Source organism: Mugil cephalus, chromosome 9, assembly GCF_022458985.1.
Source record: "Mugil cephalus isolate CIBA_MC_2020 chromosome 9, CIBA_Mcephalus_1.1, whole genome shotgun sequence".
Taxonomy (NCBI): domain Eukaryota; kingdom Metazoa; phylum Chordata; class Actinopteri; order Mugiliformes; family Mugilidae; genus Mugil; species Mugil cephalus.
Genome location: NC_061778.1, coordinates 13,885,112 through 13,902,445, shown reverse-complemented (window position 1 = coordinate 13,902,445; position 17,334 = coordinate 13,885,112). Strand labels below are relative to the sequence as shown.

At 41.1% G+C, this 17,334-nt stretch overlaps 3 protein-coding genes, 1 long non-coding RNA gene and 2 other non-coding genes across 6 annotated transcripts; 3 read left to right on the top strand and 3 right to left on the bottom strand.

Annotated features, from left to right (window-relative positions):
- Positions 1-814: 814 nt before the first annotated feature.
- On the top strand, positions 815-2,371 carry LOC125013415. The gene is made up of 4 exons (XR_007113384.1): positions 815-1,038; positions 1,401-1,475; positions 1,883-1,937; positions 2,201-2,371. It is a non-coding gene; the product is annotated as an uncharacterized LOC125013415 (long non-coding RNA).
- LOC125014231 lies at positions 1,672-1,810 on the top strand. Its single transcript, XR_007113486.1, has one exon. It is a non-coding gene; the product is annotated as a small nucleolar RNA SNORA15 (small nucleolar RNA).
- Positions 2,003-2,140, top strand: LOC125014230. The gene has a single exon (XR_007113485.1). It is a non-coding gene; the product is annotated as a small nucleolar RNA SNORA15 (small nucleolar RNA).
- Positions 2,372-2,966: 595 nt separating the features above from the next.
- On the bottom strand, positions 2,967-9,048 carry phkg1a (phosphorylase kinase, gamma 1a (muscle)). The gene is made up of 10 exons (XM_047594067.1): positions 8,762-9,048; positions 7,978-8,120; positions 7,040-7,218; positions 6,873-6,927; positions 6,718-6,783; positions 6,457-6,620; positions 5,302-5,392; positions 4,994-5,147; positions 4,332-4,457; positions 2,967-3,820 (listed from the first exon to the last, which is right to left on the bottom strand). The coding sequence occupies exons 2-10, from the start codon at positions 8,058-8,060 to the stop codon at positions 3,554-3,556; spliced, it is 1,185 nt and encodes a 394-aa protein (XP_047450023.1). The 5' UTR covers positions 8,061-8,120; positions 8,762-9,048; the 3' UTR covers positions 2,967-3,553.
- A 186-nt stretch (positions 9,049-9,234) lies between these two features.
- On the bottom strand, positions 9,235-11,435 carry chchd2 (coiled-coil-helix-coiled-coil-helix domain containing 2). Its single transcript, XM_047594068.1, has 4 exons — positions 11,264-11,435; positions 10,438-10,693; positions 9,868-10,045; positions 9,235-9,591 (listed from the first exon to the last, which is right to left on the bottom strand). Exons 1-4 carry the CDS (start codon positions 11,311-11,313, stop codon positions 9,581-9,583), a joined length of 495 nt encoding a protein of 164 aa, XP_047450024.1. The 5' UTR covers positions 11,314-11,435; the 3' UTR covers positions 9,235-9,580.
- Positions 11,436-12,797: 1,362 nt separating this feature from the next.
- On the bottom strand, positions 12,798-15,571 carry im:7138535 (uncharacterized protein LOC797998 homolog). The gene is made up of 8 exons (XM_047594344.1): positions 15,431-15,571; positions 15,043-15,149; positions 14,807-14,932; positions 14,460-14,713; positions 14,292-14,372; positions 14,091-14,207; positions 13,380-13,526; positions 12,798-13,292 (listed from the first exon to the last, which is right to left on the bottom strand). Exons 1-8 carry the CDS (start codon positions 15,472-15,474, stop codon positions 13,128-13,130), a joined length of 1,041 nt encoding a protein of 346 aa, XP_047450300.1. The 5' UTR covers positions 15,475-15,571; the 3' UTR covers positions 12,798-13,127.
- Positions 15,572-17,334: the final 1,763 nt, after the last annotated feature.

Sequence of the window (17,334 nt, the reverse complement as noted above, 5' to 3'; positions counted from 1 at the left end):
TAAGATGACAACAGTAAGAACCTAACAACCACAAATAGATGGAAATCACTACAAGGAGATATAAAACAACAAAATGGGTACCATTTCCACAAGAAATGTAAAATGACAGAAATACGTAACAAAATGACCCAAGACAGAAATTAAATAACATGACCAAACAAAAATAATGCACTGTGTACTGGACAAACATTTACAAGGAAAGGGGAAATTAAAGCTACAGGAAGATTTGTTTAAAAAGTAAACAAACAAGTAGTAAAACATATGTAATTATCAGGCAACTGACATGTAATCCTCTTTTTTCACTTTCAGGCTCTTAATTTTTAGGCCTCAGGCTTTCCGGCACGTTTGAGCTCCGGTAACTTTCCACTTGTCTGTTATGACACTCCTGCCTGGATACGTCGTCACGGAGATGGAGCAGACTTGAAAAACCGGCAGGTCTTTTCATATAAACATTTTTTTGTGCCTACACATAACTTCATTGTTAAAGATACAATTTTGTTTATCTATCAACTAGACAAGTAGATAGGATATTCTCTTTAACATATAGCTGATCAAGGTTGGGTGCACTGGTTTGTATTATTTAATAAATGGCAAAGAACAACAAACAAAACAAAAAACTTTCTGTGGCTAGCATGGTTTTAGAATTGTTTGTTTTTTGTTTTTTTTTGTAAGAAAGAAACAAAGAAACAAACAAAGAAACAAACAAACAAAGAAAAGAAAAGAAAAGAAAAGAAAAAGATCAAAAATACTTTTTCTCATTTTGCAGGACTTGCAGTTCCCCCTTTAGTCCAGCGAGTGGCGATGAATCGCGTAGAGCTGTTTTCAACCAGTAATAAGAACGGGACCCCGGAAACAGACGAAGAAAAGTGAAGCTAAGCGGATGATGCTAAAGATGCTAAAGGACCCACGTTGGAGCTGGTAGGTGGTAGTGTAGTGGTCTGTATGACTGGAAAATGACTTCAAGGAGTTTTATAAAAACGGGCGGAAGATTAAAACTTCACATCAACCGTGACAATTTGAGGCCGAAGCTCAGATCAGGTAATTCTTGCCACCTACATTAAGGAGTAAGGTGTTTGATAGTTTGTAAGTATGGACACGTGGAAAGCATGTGGCGTTCATGATTATGAAAGTCTGCCTGCAATTCGTTTTCTTAAATAGTGATATGACAGACAGATGGTGATGGCCACACAGAATATAATGTGAATGGACATCATTTAACAACAGTGATGTTTGGTATTGGTGCAACTAGATAGTTGGCCTGAGAGTTCAGTTGTGCTCCCAAGCTTAAAAACGTGCACAGGTGAAAAAAAGACGGTCTGCTCTGCTTTATTTTAGAAATGCAGATTACTTTGCCTGTAGTAACAGGTGTGTTTACCTCTGTTTTTATGTTGATTGCACAGGATGACACTGGGGAGGAGGAGGAGGCCTGAAGCCGAGCCATCACGGATGACCAAATGTTCTTATTAGACTAAAAGGTACAAATTAAACATGATTGTAGGGGGATTTGTCAGTTCACTGTCTGACCTGCAATTAGTGTCACAACAAAGTTCACAAAACATGCAGTCCAACATTTGAGTCAAAGCTCCAAATGCTCTATAAAAACTCTGGTCTGCAGATTAGTTTTCTTTGGGTTGATATCTGCAGACATGAAGTAATTAACTTGTGTTGAATGCATGGCTGAATTCTGTTTTACTCTTGACGTAGTAAATGCAGTCAGACACCATGCTAAATGATTATTTTCACACACTGACTCGTCAGCAGGATAAGTGCTTATTACATGCCTCATTCTTATGTCAGAGTGAATACAGTAACATGGTACTAGGTAGAGTCTAATTTTTCTTTAAATATTGCACAAGCTCATCCTCTCTGTTATACTTTCCAGCATGTAACTTTGCCCCGACTGACCTCCAAGTCCATGGCACAAGGAGTCGAGAACGGTATGTTTGTCCCTTCGCCGGTGACATGATTGTTATTCCGAGCACTAACAGGAGTCACCTCGGGGGCATGGCCGAATTCTGTTCCAGCTGTTCTGTGTTGGATACAGTCAGACACCATGCAAAAGCCAGGTCTCATTTCTACTCTAATCACTGGATGAGTGCCTCCCTCGGCCTCATCCAGCTACGTAGAAATGAGTACAATGAAACATTTTGGCATTACTGCTGGTTTGATACTGATTGTGTCTGTTTGGTTATTTCTTTAGGGTGGCCGGTGACTGTTTCCACTGTGGGAAAACTCGTCCACTCATGGTAACTATTATCTCTGTGTAACTCATTGTGCTTTTTCTTCTTTTGCTCCATTGCATAAAGGAACATCTTCCTGTGATGGTTTTGTTTTTAAAGTGATTGTACCTTATTTTTGCTTAATAAATAAATTAAAAAAAAAACTAAACGAGTCCTGTGTGAATTACATTTAAATTTTATTTGTTTATTTTAATTACATCCAACAGAAAAGTTCAGCGTCATAGAAAGTCTGTAAACTTTCCAGTGTCCACTTGTTTAAGTTAAATGTTTTATTACATAAATTCATAGCATACAGTTTAAAGTGCAATCACAGTTACCAGTTCAGTAAGAAGTATAGTACAGTACAGAATAGGTTACCTTGCATAATGATCAAATGGTAGGTTACTAAGGGCGACTGGTTAGTTTGTGGTCTAAAGAAGAAAGAATATAGAAAAAAAAGCCAGCAACATGGTCTTCTACATGTGTGCAATTAATCCAGGCATCATGGAGCAAATGGGTGGGGCTGCTATGCAGGAGTAAATCCTTTTCAGTGATCACCCGCATGGTCTTCTAGCCTTTCTACACCGTGTTTGAACTCAGCATCCCACCTCTTCACCATGCTGTAAGAATCCTCCAGAGCTGCCAACATGAACTCTTTGACCCCCTTGACCTGTGAGCCCGAGGTAGCAGATGACTGCACAAAGACAGTGATTGGACAGTGCTGGCTCCAAGTACCCAAAAATAACGCCACTTCAACTTTTCTTCTCACCCAAAGAGTTGAACTACATGTGCGTGTACAAGGACTCCTCATCTTCTACCTCGGACCACAAACTTCTCAGTCACCCCCTTCACAGCTTCACTAGTTTTGCAGCCAAGGTTTCACAGTCCTCACGTGTTTATAAGAAAAGTGGTAACATGTTGCTTTAACAATAAAATCCATTTCCCACTCCTGAACCACGGATTATAATCTCTTTATATTTCAGAACATAGCGGATCAAACCACGTGTCAGCTATCAGTGTTTGCATATTACTGTGTAGAAACTGTCATAGTTAAGCGACTAAATTCATTTAAAACCTGACATACAATTTAAATCAACATTTTGAACAGAAAACATAATTTATTAACACTCCCTGTCTCTGAAGATGACTTGTCTGCCACACTTGGCAGTTTCTGAGGTAAAACAGTCTCTTTTCAAAATTCATGAGCAAAGTAAACTTAAGTCAACCTTGTCTGGTTAATGTGAATTTCAGTGATGTTTACCAGTTTTTTTATACAAAGGGGGACATGAGTGCATCCCCTTGTTAAGTCCCAGTGAATCTGTCCCTGGTGCTTGTTACCAGATGTGGTGCGTCGGCTCGTCTCCCTCGGCGACTATCGACAGCAGGATGGTTTTGGGAGTGTTCTCGAAAAGCGCCGCCCTGTTCTGCGTTTGGCCTTTCTTCACCCAGTGGCCGTAAATCTTGAACGCACAGGCGTCGATGAGCTTGCGGATGGGCTTGACGGCGTATGGGTCGCTCTTGATCACGTCCTTGGTGACGGGCTTGGCGCGGCGGTAGTTGCAGTAGATTCGCATCGTGGCGAGCACGGTCATGCAGATGACCTGATGGAGAAGGATGAGGAAAGGTCAATAAGAAAAAATGAGGAAAACTGCATAAAAACAGTGATTTTTGCCTTTTCCCCATTGAATTAAGTAGCTATACTTATGCACATAAACCTGGAGGTTGTAGTTTTGCTGAAAATACTATTGGATGTCAAGTAACAATGTAGCATTCTATTAATTTGGACATTCAAAGAAAAAAAAAACTAGAAAACATGTATATTGACACGCTGTAAACATACCCAATACATAACTTAAATACATGTAAAATATAAATGGTTCAGTCACAACAAGGCCAGTGTACAAATAGGAGAAATGTCTGAAAAGCTTGTGATGCTGTGATGATATAAATAGCTCTTAGCAGACCAACTTGCATATATAAACTGATTCCACTCAAAGCACAAAATCAAACCTGATCACATGTAGGTTTAATACATAATCTATGTATGCAGGTTTTCGATTGACTGAAGTGAAAAAAGTACTTTTTTTTTTTTAAAGTCTGATTAAGTCTCACCTTGAACTTTCTGTATGGAGTGAACTGTCGGACTTCATCCACCACATACTGTGAGAAGAAGGAGTGGTTGAGAGCATCTGTGGCTGTGAAACGCTGCCTCGGATCCACCACCAGCATCCGAGAGATCTGAGGAGAAAACGCATAATTTACTTTGATGCAGCTTCAGATTTTGATGTTAGTTTCCTTCCATCGTCAAATTTACTGACATTAACTTCCTGAGACCTAAGCATTTGTTTGAAATACATCTTAGTTTCTTTAACATAAGATAAAGATCTTCAGGTATTTGGGATTAGTAGGACCTAAGATGTAGAAAAATAAGCTTCATCTTTGAACTGGAAGTAGTTTTTGAAAAAATATGTGGACACAAGGATTATTTCACTGTTACAATTACAATTTAAATCATCGATGTGAACCAAAATATAAAACAGTATTTTAATACAAAGCAAAATTGGAAAGATGAAATCCCAACGTCCTCAAACGTGTACTTGAGAATGACTGACCCTTCGGTACCAGTACATGGCAGACAAAAGTGTCTCCTTATGACGGCAATGGGTCTAAATGAAGCAGAATAAGCCGCAGCAAACCTAAAACGTAACGTCCCCGTATGAGGACGCCGGGTCTCGGGAGGTTAAAAGTAGAAGTAAAAATAAAAACAAGGCTACCAAATCTTTAACGGTGTCTGAGCGGTCCTCCCATTCAGGAGACGAGAACTCGTAGGTTCCTGCTAAGATCATGCGCAGCATCAGCATCTGTTTCCTGTGCCAGAAGGGTGGAGAGCCAGCGAGCAGCGTGTACATGATAACTCCTGCGCTCCATCTGCAAACAAGACAATTCGACCTAAGAACCTGGAACAGCTTAAGTGACAGCTGAATAATTATAACTTTTGGCACTACTGTGGACATCGTTCATGGTCCCTTATTACTAACTAACAGAGGCTGTACATTTGATCTTTGGACAACTTGTTGCTCACATGTCCACAGCCGTGCCATATCCGCGGTGTCCCGCATCCATGGAGCACTCGATGATCTCAGGAGCAAGGTAACCCGGGGTCCCACACACCTCTGCAATAAAATAAAAGTAATTTCCTGGTTTGTTTGTTTTTGCGACCAGTCATATGTATTTACAATGTTTTTTTTTCACACGTAAACTAAGGTACAGGCATTAAAAACAAAAATCAAAGTTATTGTTTTATTTCCGACTGTTGATTTGATTTTGTTATACTGGAAAAACATGGACACAGTCATTAAAAAAAGAGATGTAGAGACGACCACATAACACATGCATTTTTCAACTTCTTTCCAACTATTATGAAAAAGAAAAATGTAACTATTTACTTTCAAGAGCTTGCACCGATCAGGCTTAACATTATGACCACTGTGGGTATCTGTGGGATGCACTGGAACAAGCCTGGTCCACAGAGCCCCCTCCTATAAACCCAGGGACCCAAATACCCCCACTAATAACATCCTGTTACCAGACACCACAGGACAACCTCAGAAGGCCCATGTTGATTCTCTGATGAGATACAACTGTTTTGGAGTCACAAAGGAGACCTACACAATATAAGGAAGGTCATAATATACATATTATTTTCTATTAATTTAGACATTCATTTTGGTGGCAGCTTTCAGATCACGTGAAGCAGAGTTACAGTACATCATCCTTGCTGTCCTGAAGTAAGATCTCTGTCCTAATCGAGGTATAACGTTACACATTTACCGACTAAACATAAACACCTGATAGTGTACACCTCCGTTAGACACCCGACCAACTGCTTCTGCTAATGGTCTGATGCTTTCTGAGAAGTCCGTCTGAAAGGTCAGAGCAGCGCCAGCGTCTGGAAGCTGCAGCAAATAGATCGAAGTGTCCTCTCCCTTAACCTTTGTGAGAGCAGCTAAGAGGGTAGAGAGCACGTTGCGCAACCGGACCCAGATTCTCAGCCGACCGCCAACAGCTGCTGCACTGAGAAGTGCACATAGCTTTAATAGTGCTGGTCTGGACACTTACATGTCATCACCTTTGATTTTCTGTTATCAGCCGGCCTCTTATATTGCGTATGTGTGTGTTTTTTCTTTTTTTTAAAGACAAAGTCTATGATTTGAGTCGCTACCCATGTTTCACTGACCTTTGAGCGTCTGTCCTGGCTCGAGTTGCACCGCAAAGCCAAAGTCAGTGAGTTTGATGTTCATATCGTCGTCTAAAAGGATGTTCTCGGGCTTTAAGTCCCGGTGGACGATGTTCTGACTGTGCAGATACTGGACCACCTCCAACAAAGCGCGCATGATCTTCCTGAAGCCAACACACACCAAACTCATTAAAGGTCTTTTAAAGAAATCACCACAGTTCATGTTTTGTTTTGTTATTTTCTTCATAAAAACTCACTGACCTGGTTTCCTTCTCACTCAGAGTAACCTTCTCTGTCAGGTAGTCGAAGAGCTCACCCTTCTTCATCCTGAGCGGAAGAAAATAAAACCTTTGAGCAGCTGCTGCTGTTAATTGAAGAATGAAATCTTTGTTTTATAACGGAAAAAAACGACATACAGGTCAAAAATCAGGAAGAAGAAGACTTTGGACTCGAAGCAGTCTTTGAGCTGTACTGGAGAGGACAGAGACGATTGAGTCACAATCAGGGTTTAATCAGAAGAGTTCACTCAATCAGTGATGAAGGTCAAAGGCCAAACAAACTCTTTGCCGGGAGACGTTCTTACTGATGTTGTCCTGCCCGAAGACCTTCTTGAGGATGTCGATCTCCTTCACAGTGGCCTCCTTGATCTCCTGGATCTCCTGCGAGGTCATCTTGTCGGAGGGGGTGATGTCGATGATCTTCACCGCGTACTCCTGAGAGGTCCGCTTGTCGACGCAGCGGCGCACCACGCTGCTCACCCCCCTGAGGGAAGAGGAAAGACACACACAGCCGTCTCACCTGCACGTTTCTCAACGCAGGCTTGTGCTTGGACGGGCGGACTTGAAGGCAACATGTTTGCGGGCACGAGTCAGCACGTTCAGACTTTCATGTGTTTGGTGACAAATAAAGGAATGGCGCGAGGATAAATCTTCCTCATCTGCTATTTTTTCGCTCTGCTAGTGGAGCAGACTGGGTTTCGTGTGAGGAATACAAGCAGAGACATACATTGTCCTCATGCGCTGACCTCTTGACCTGCACGTGAGAATGTACCAGCATGAGTCCCAGGGCCCGCTCTCTGAACACTAACCCTTTGTACAAAACACGGCCAAGTTAATGAACACAGCCTTCCCCGAGCCACGATGTGGTTTACGTAACAGCACCACCGTCTGACAGCTGGTGGGGAATGACAATGAGCAGCACATTTCTCGGGGACGTGTGGGAAACTTCCAGGAAACCGTTGTGGTTGTCTGGCAACGGCAGTGACGGCTGTTCAGGCCCGAGCTCTAAATCAAGCTGTGGTGAAACTGAACCTTAAGGAAGTTCATAGATAAAACAAAGATGTGTGTTTTTCATGTTTTTTGAATCTTTAAAGTGGGACTTTGAGAGATAGGGTTGACATAGAATAAAACTCGTCCATGATCATGATGCTGATAGAGCCTTACTTAATCCATTATAACCACCAGATCATGTGCGGCCACAATACAGTGTGTGTATGTGTGTTCGTGTGCTGTATCAACAAACCTCCCCAGGATCTCCTTGGGCTCATACTTGTCGTAGAACTCCTTCGCTCCCACCCAGTCGGGGATCTCCTCCTCTTTGGTCATGACAATGTTGGTTCACCGCCACAAGCGCACAACTGCTCTCTAATAACAGGTCACAACAGGCTGCAGACAGGAACACAAAAGCCACCTCTTACATCACACAACTCTGTTGTTGTACTAAAAGGTATTAAACAGAAAATCTGTGATAAAGGAAAGAGATTAAAGTCAACACTGCAGATTTTTATTTTTATTTATTTATTTTTTTTTTTTAGAAAAGATCATCTTATAAACTTCATTAAAGCATATATACAGTAATCATTGATAGGGTCCCAATGAGGGAAGACACAGATAATTTGTTACTAATTAGAGATGTCGACTGGACTAATTTCTTGACACTCTTATCAAATTTAACCCCTTAAATGAACATGCAGTCTTCCCTTTAGTTTTATCCTGGTATTAAAGGTATTTTAAGGTTTATAAATATACTATGTAATGTAGACACGTGTCTATTATAAAGCTTATAATAAAAATATAACTCTTTCTGTTTGGATAATGTTATCTGCTTTAACACTGTTGCTTTAAATGCCGTGTTTTGCGTCAAAGTTGTATAACTTAAACCTGATGTTACATCCAACATGTCGCAGACTAATGTAGCGTTCAGGCACCATGTGTGAGCCGGACCTCCCTCCACTGCCAATATTTGACCTTTACGAGCTCCAATTCATAAATATACAGAATTAAAGACGACTCTGTGGGTTACTCACCGTGTCCGTCAGTGGCACATGTGAAGGTTATCCATTATTAGAATTATTAAGTAAGTGTTCACACGTTAAAAAAATAAAAATAAATAAAAGGGCGACTGAGGAGCTCCAGTCAGGGTCCGGTGCTGCAGCTCTGCGGCTCCTCTCCTGCCATGTTGTTGTGAAGGGTGAACTCTTAATGTCAGGCGTCCGAAAATAAACCGTCGCCTCCACGGCACAGCCTGGACGCACAATAAAAAACGGTTCCGTGAAATAACACTCCGCACACTCCCGGCAGCGACGCATTTAGAGGCGCTTCATCTCTCCACATGCGCGGCTCGGTTTGCAGCCCGGAGTGACAGGACAGGTGGAGCAGCCCCGCGGTATCCCCGCTTTGTTTGCTATTAAATTCTGATTAAGTAATCTGCAGGAGAAAATAGAAACTCTCCGACGTAATGACGTGGTCTGTATGAGGAGAAATAAATCATCACACAGAGTTTATGGTTCAAGTGCTTTATTTTTTATTCCTAAAGTTGTTACAAGCAAACCAGCCGATGGTGGAAGGTGTTTATTCTTATTTACTTTTTCTATGAATCTTGTCATATATGAGAGATTTTTTTTTTAAATTACAAGCATGGCAAAACAATAAACTCACAACATGTCACACCAAAACATATAAACATTATTTATAAGACTATGATTACAAGCTCCCATAAGAAATAAAGATGCTGATGTTGTCAAAATAAAGTTTATTGATTGATTTCTTGTGAGGCACACTCCTAGTTATCCGGTACACTGATGAAAATATGTGTGATCTTCACTCAGCAGGATTTTGTCTCCATCTCATGACATACCTGTAGAGTAAAGAAACGTTTTCACACTTGATCCAGTCAGAGGAATTTAACTTACATAAAAATCCAACTCAACAGAGAGAAACAAAGTCACGTGAAGCATTTAAAGCTACTCCTCCCTGTGGCCACACTGGGAACTGCAACGCTTCACATGAAAATAGTGCAAAGTCATGTGGCTTCTATATTTAAATGACAAAATCAAATAACAAAAGGTATGACACTAGCCAGTTAGTTTCATACGAATGGCTGGATGTGTTTTTATACCATCTGTTTACTCACCATTAGCAAACTTGCACTGTTTGAGCACCTCACTGAAGCCCTCGCACAGCTTGAGGTCGCTCTGGTTTTGGGCGCACTCAATAAACTGCTTCAGCTCGTAGGAGCAGGCCTGTTGCTGAGGTTGCTGGTACATGGACTGTGGCTGCTGCTGGTACGCGGGCTGGGCCTGGTACGGCTCCTAACAGACACAGGACAGACGATGGGATGCTTGAATTATCTAGTGCATGGGTGGTATTTTTATTTTAAGAGCAACTTCATGTATCACACAAATGATTAAATGCATCATCAAAACACGTCATTCTGTGTAAACATCAATAGTTTGTTCCCTTTAATAAAGGTAAGCAAGAGAGTCTGAAATTCGTTCAATTAAATTTTTCCCCACATGAATAAATAGTCGAAACAGTCAGGGCACAGGTAATCTGGTTATTGTTTACCATAAACTAAACTCCTAATTACACCACATGTGATGTCTGCTTCATCTCCGTCTTACTGATGACCTTCCAACCATGTATTAGGCACTAATCTTCCCTGATACTATTCGAGTCTACCTCCTCCTGAATTTGAGTTTACCTGGTAGGTGACGTCAGGCCTGGCTGGCTCGGAGCTTCCCCCGCTGAAGCCTCCCGTCATGGCGTGGCCGATGGTGTGTCCCACCGCGGAGCCCACCGCCACCCCGGCCGCTGTAGTTGCCATCTGGGCAAACATGCCCGGCTGCCTGGGTGCTGCTGGCGCACCCACGGCGGATGGAGGGGCCTGCATCGGAGCTGGGGCGTGGGAAGGAGGGGGTGCCGCTCTGGCCATGGGTGGAGGAGATGGTGGTGCCCGGCTGTGAAGGGAAAAACTCAGTTAGCACAAAGTGAATTTCACAGGTGAACAAGTGTGGAAAAGAAGGACAAATATTTTCTTGAGCAAATCTGTGTGAAGGATGTGGTGCTTAGTGTTGCATAAAGGTCACTGATAAGAGGTTTGTCGGGATAAAAATATGATGACATACAAGATTTGCTAGTTGTTTGTGTATGGAAGAAAAAAAAAACAAACAGAAAACTCTTTTCATTTGTTTTAACAGCAGTTCCACTTAAATAAAATTGGAGTTAGTCGCTTATTTTATGCAATTCCACTTGAAAATGCTTAATTGGGGGTTTGTGGAGACACAAAACAGGTAATAACAGCGATCATACCGATTAAACCGGTGACCTTCAGTTGTTTTTATCAATTACATTTAAACTACGTCCTCCGATAAACAACAACGCATTTAAATGTACAAAACCAATAATTATAATCTATTTAAGTTAATTTCCAGTAATCTCTCTGGCTAGCATTAGCTTACACACATACGACACTGCAGGGTTACAAAATGTTGGACAAAGGGCAGTAAATATTAAACGTTAAATGTCACCTGGCTGGAGGGGCCATCCTGGACGTACGGCTTCTGCTTCCTCGTGGCATTTTCAAACAATTAAATTTCGTTTAAGTGTGAATTTGTTGAAAACAGACGCAACACTGAACTCAATCCTCTCTCACGATGCCGTATATCTCGCGACCTTTGGTTAATCCGGAACTTTCTTTGTGTTACATCATTTGTGTCCCGGCTAACTTCCGGTATGACGGAGACAACTAGATGATTCCGTAAGGTTTGTGTCATAACATTATTTTTCAGTCTTAGTTACATTCATTCTTTTTTAAATTTTTTTTAAATAAAATAGAGACCATACGAAGCACCTCAAACGATTTTCATTTATTTATCTTTAAATATAATAGAATAAATAGACATGCACAGAGTTGTTTTTGGTCAACAATTATGACCTTTACCTGCTCACTGATAAGTAAAATGTCATGTTTAATACAAACTTTACTAACAGTATGTGAATTATTATTTTACCATTATTATTTACTTATTTGATTGAGTGCTCATCATGTACAGTGCGCTAAATGCGTTTATTTTGCATTTAAATGCATGCATATCGATCTATCAATTTAAGCCATTTAAGCAATAAAGTGAAACGATGATTATTGAGCTTATATAAATGTACATGGCATACTTAAAATTAATGGGCAATAAGGACAAACCACAGAGGGTTTCCCTACTTTACAATGATACACTTGTATGTCTAATGCTAGTCTAACCCATTCACATTGTCATTTTTTTGTAATTATATATGTATATATGTCTCCCATGATAAGGAACACCAGAGAAGCGATTAGTGGCAACAAAACCCATTACTAAGGCTCGGAATTTACATTAAAACAAGGACAAAGTTGGATGAAATTTAGCCGGTCCATGGTCTTTTAAAAGGGTGATTAGTTCCTTTAAGTTTAAAGTTTTCTGTAGGGAGTTCCAAGTAGCAGGTGCAGAGCACTTAAAACAGTGTTTACCACGTTCAGAATGAGATTTGGGCACGTTCAATAAGTACAAATCATTGGAACGTAAACAGTAACTGCTTTGGGTTTTTTGAGATGTAATGGCATAAATAGTCGGGGAGTACTCCTAAGATAGCTTTATAAATTAAAAATATGCCAATGTGTAAGGCGGCGTGCTGCCAGAGACGGCCACTCAACTCGAGTGTATAAACTGCAGTGATGAGTGAGGGCTTTACAACGTGACGAACATTAAGGCACCATGCTACAAAGGAATCCAGGGGTCGCAGGCAAGTTTCAGGGGCGTTCATATATAAAAGGTCCGTAATCATGTACTGGTCAAAAGATGGCAGTAACCTTTTTTTTTTCCCGTGGCAGCAAAAGACAAACAAGACCTGTGACGGAAAAATAATCCAAGTTTCATGTTAAATAATTGTTGTAGTTTGCTTTCATCTGGTGTTTTATTTTCTAAAAATAAGACCTGAACGTTACATTACAATAAAAGAGTAAGAGTCTGTAAGAGTCTGTTTTCAAAATAAATGTATTCCCAGGATTACACAAAACAACAGTAAATCTGTAAGTAATAGGTTTATTCTTCAACAAACCCATCTACAAATGTGGAAAGCCAGCGCATAAAATAATTATTGTTGTGTTTTCTTTCATATCAACAAAAATGTTACAAAAACTTTCTGGTCATATACCAGCTACATTCTTCCAATGGCAAGCTATTTTAGAAATGTACAGTCAGGTATGTACATGTGCTAAAACTTTAAATTATATATGAATTTATAGCTATAAAATTATATCGCACACAACGTTCCACAGGAAAATTTTAAATAAAGAAATATAATCACTTATTTCTCAATTCAAGCAACAACAACAAAAAAAAAATCAATCAATCCAGATCAATCTTGTTTGCCTCTCTTCTTCTTTGAGGATTTTTGCCGATGTTGGTGTCCACCTCCTCGTCCCCATCTGTTTCCTTTCGCTCTTCGGTCTTCCCACACTGGCATAGGTGGCTCTATCTCCCCCGGTCTTCCTCCTCTGTCCGGTACGCTGCCCATCAGCATCTAGTGAAAATAAAGACAATTAGAAAACATTTTTCAGCTGGAGTCAGAAAGTCTAATTCAGAAGCACAGGTAAACTCATGGCAGTACCTTGTAGACAGGAGTACTCTTTCCAGGCTTGACTGTGTCAATGAAGGACTGATCTTCCCTGGCAGCAAGCAGAAGAGACGGAGACACTCGAGAGGAGCCAGCGAAGGATGACAGAGGAGGCACTGTGGCCAGAACTAAACTACGCTCCTGTGAATTTTACAAAAAAAAAATGGCTTAACAGGCATGTTTAATTTTACCATGGTGTGTATGCTGGCTGCCCACATAACCTGCTGCGGGAAAAGCAGCAACACCTCATGATGGCGCTGTAGTGTCAGTGTCACAAAAACATGACAAAATTGGTTAACTGGGTTAGATCAGAGCATTTCTTTGATATTGGGGGGTGATGACAACAGGTCTGCAGATAAAGACATCGCTGAGTTTTTGTGTCATTTCTAAATACGGTAATTTAAAAATTTTACTGGGCATAGCAACAATACATCCTACTCCTCTAATTCCATATTAAAGCATGAAAGACTTTCCCTAGAACCAGTATTTGGTTTGTCCTGTGCTACTGTAGAAGAGGATCCTCTCCCTCTGTAGACATGACGAACTTATTCTAACATAACAAAAACAGAGCAATACACAATACACTAATGGAAATAAAGATTAATACTTGATACTAGTGTATTCTATCCTTGCTAATAAATCCCCTTAAATCCTACACACTGGCCCTTTAATGTGAGTTCAAACAGGTGCAGTGTTTTAACATACCTTTTGTTTTTCTCCCCATGCAAATGACTGCAGTGTAACCTGGAAGCGTTTGATGATCATTTGGCGCCGACACTGATAATCCTCCAACAGGATTTGATTTATCTTTTTCACTTGCATCTGAGAAACAGAAAGAGTTCAAAGACCCACATTACAGATTTACATCAGATGTATGATAAAATGATTACAGCCCTGGGCACTTACCCATTGCTCTGCACTGGGGCTGGTGCTGAGAAGAGGGTTCATCATGTCACCGCTCGGTAGACGGGCAAGCCTCGACTTCACCTGCGCGAAAATAAACGTTAAAATCCTTTCTGGGTTCCTCCGTTTGTCGACAAGGGTTATAAACACCTCTCTTTTAATCAGTCTTACCTCACTCATGACATCTGCAAACTGAGAGGAGGCATCCATGTCGAGGGCACGCAGCACTAGTACCCATTCAGCCTGCATCTCCGCCTTCCTGCGATCGTCATCATCTTCAAAATCCTGACAAAACTCAGCCTCGTCATGGTGGCGTTCTTCCACTCGCTGCTCTTTTTCAGACTCATCTCCTGTTATTTTCTCCTCGGGATGTAATTCCTTATGCTGGATCATGTGCGCCGCTTGCAATTCTGACACAAGGAACTCTGTAGGATTGTGCGACATTTTTCAGAATAAGCTGTAAAGTAAAAGAGCAAATCAATAAGCACGACGATTCTCCATAGACTACCATATCTCACCAGTGATTTTGTTGAGGACGGACGGTCCCAGCACCTCGGAGGTCAGCGCTGCGAGGGGAGACGACATGCTTGACAGTAAATGTCTCAGCTCTCCCACCAGCAAGACCTCACCTGTCCCATTTGAGTCTAAAGAGGAAAGGATGCAGCAGATTTATTTATACAAAACATTTCATTACAGGCAGATATTAATGCATTAAGCATCAGATAGAGGTTTAGTATAATAAAGGCTGTGTCACCTCTCAGCTCGGGACAGAGTTTCCTGAGCTCTGCAGACAGCCAGGTGAGCATGGGACAAGGAAGCTCATCACAGCTGCACTGTGTGAGGCAGGTACCGCCCGGATACCTGAGCAGGAAGTAGATACGACAGGTGAAACTACCTGGCAGCATAAACTGAGAAAGCCTGGCAGGCATGTTAGAAAGCATAAAGACGCGACGGAGATCCCAGGATAACGACAGTAAATTATATAATCATGTACATAATAAGAATGAAGTGCTAATTGATGGCAGCGAGCTTGAAAGCTAAGTCCACCTGTGTTACCATAACAACAAACTAAAGTGCAGCAACGCCAGGTGACTACGCAGCAAGAACAATACAAACAAAGAAAAAAATAAAATGGTAGTTACCCCAGAGCTTTAATAGCTGAAATAACCCCTACGCTCCTCTCCATTGCCAGTGATACACTTGCATTAGTTACAATAAGTCTGCTTCGCCGCACAACTCAAAGTTCAAACGTGTTTACCAATTTGCGGCGCTTCCTCCTTTCACGGGACGCATGTCGTCCCCTAGTGGCCGGAGGGCGTACAGGCCTTAAAATATGTAAGTTACATCCAACAGAAGAAAGAATATATATATATAAAATGATAACACTACATTGACCGGAAACACTTCTGGAAATATGGAATAATTTTAGCTTTTAAATTAACTTGTAATTGCCCCAGAGGTACACTCACTTTTGCAGCTCACAGATATTCAATAGTGGCTCAAGTTTAATATTTCTGTTTCATTTGTTAGAGTGGGTTCTCTTGGTCTACTATCAGGACTGAAAATCCTCTGATGTTTTGAATAATTTCAATGCAGCAATTCAAATTTTGAGGACTGCAAATACTTTTAAGCTGAACAGTTCTATGTCTATTAGTAAGCAAGTGTGTGTGTGTGTGTGTGTGTGTGTGTGTGTGTGTGTGTGTGTGTGTGTGTGTGTGTGTGTGTGTGTGTATGCATGTGCGCGAGTGTGTATCGTATATAGACACAAAAAATCGGAACAGGCACATATCAAAACACTCAGAGAAAACTAATTTCAGACATATGTTATTGTTATTGGTCTCCACAGTCAGTAACACAATTAATGCCTATATAGCACAACGTTCAACATGGGCCAGCATGTATAACACAATGGACTTGACACAAGTAAATGGAAAAGGGCCACCGTTAATGTCATCAATCAAACCTGTTTTTAACCTGCAGGTCATAATGACTGCTGTGCTGAGGGTTTATCGGAGTCATGGGTTTGAAACTTTAGCTTGTGGTTGCAGTCTGAAGCATTTTTGGATCTGATCTGGGTCTGTGACTGACACAAGATAACAAGAGGTGCACATGACAAATTGATGCAAACCAATCAGAATGCACAAAAATATTACATTAAAAAAATTGACATGCATTCTTATCGTTGGTCTCCACAACCAAACACTGCCAAATGTCTCCACGTTGAACAAAACAGAACTGCACAAATAACTGTGACAGGCACCTGAGCTGCAAACTTCAGTTGGCATCCTGATGGAGATGACATCCAGGTTTTTACAGTATATTACAGAAGAGGACGTAACCCAACAAGAATAACACCGCTTGTCCAGGTGGTGGCGCTGTAAGCTTTTTAGCCAGAAGCTGCTGACTCACAAACAAACTTTGTCCATTCACCAGTTCACTGGATAAAACCAAACCGAGAGCTCAGCTCAGGGTTATGCCTCTTATTTTTCACTCACCTTTAGGAGGGGTCCGTCCATATATTTGGTGTGAGAGAAATGTCACTCTCCTGGGACCCATTCGCAAACAGATGTGTGTCAGTGTTACAACCTATGACATTGAACTCCACCAACATTTATGATGTTTACATGTTGTTGCTTTAGCGACAGTGACTCAGTGATTGCAATATAAAAGTACAGTGACTTTTACTGTATTTTCCGTTAGCATTTGGCCTGTTATCATCCTTACAAATACATCCCAAACCCACACTACACTTCTTTTATTACCGGGTGTATTCATAAAATCTCCCGTCATCTAGTTTGGGTTGGACTTTATCATCAAGTTATGACGTATGTTTTTATGTCACTCACCATGCCGCCTCACCTTCAGACTGATCAGCGCTGATTACATTTATTTGCCCTTTACTCTTAATCTAATTTACGACATTCAGCACCATCTCAGGTCTTACACGCGCAGCACAGACAGGGTTATATGAACAGTATTAGAGTTGCCAGGGAGCACTTTATTCTCTGATTCAAAATGTCAACCAAGGTTTTATCGTGTTGGTTCT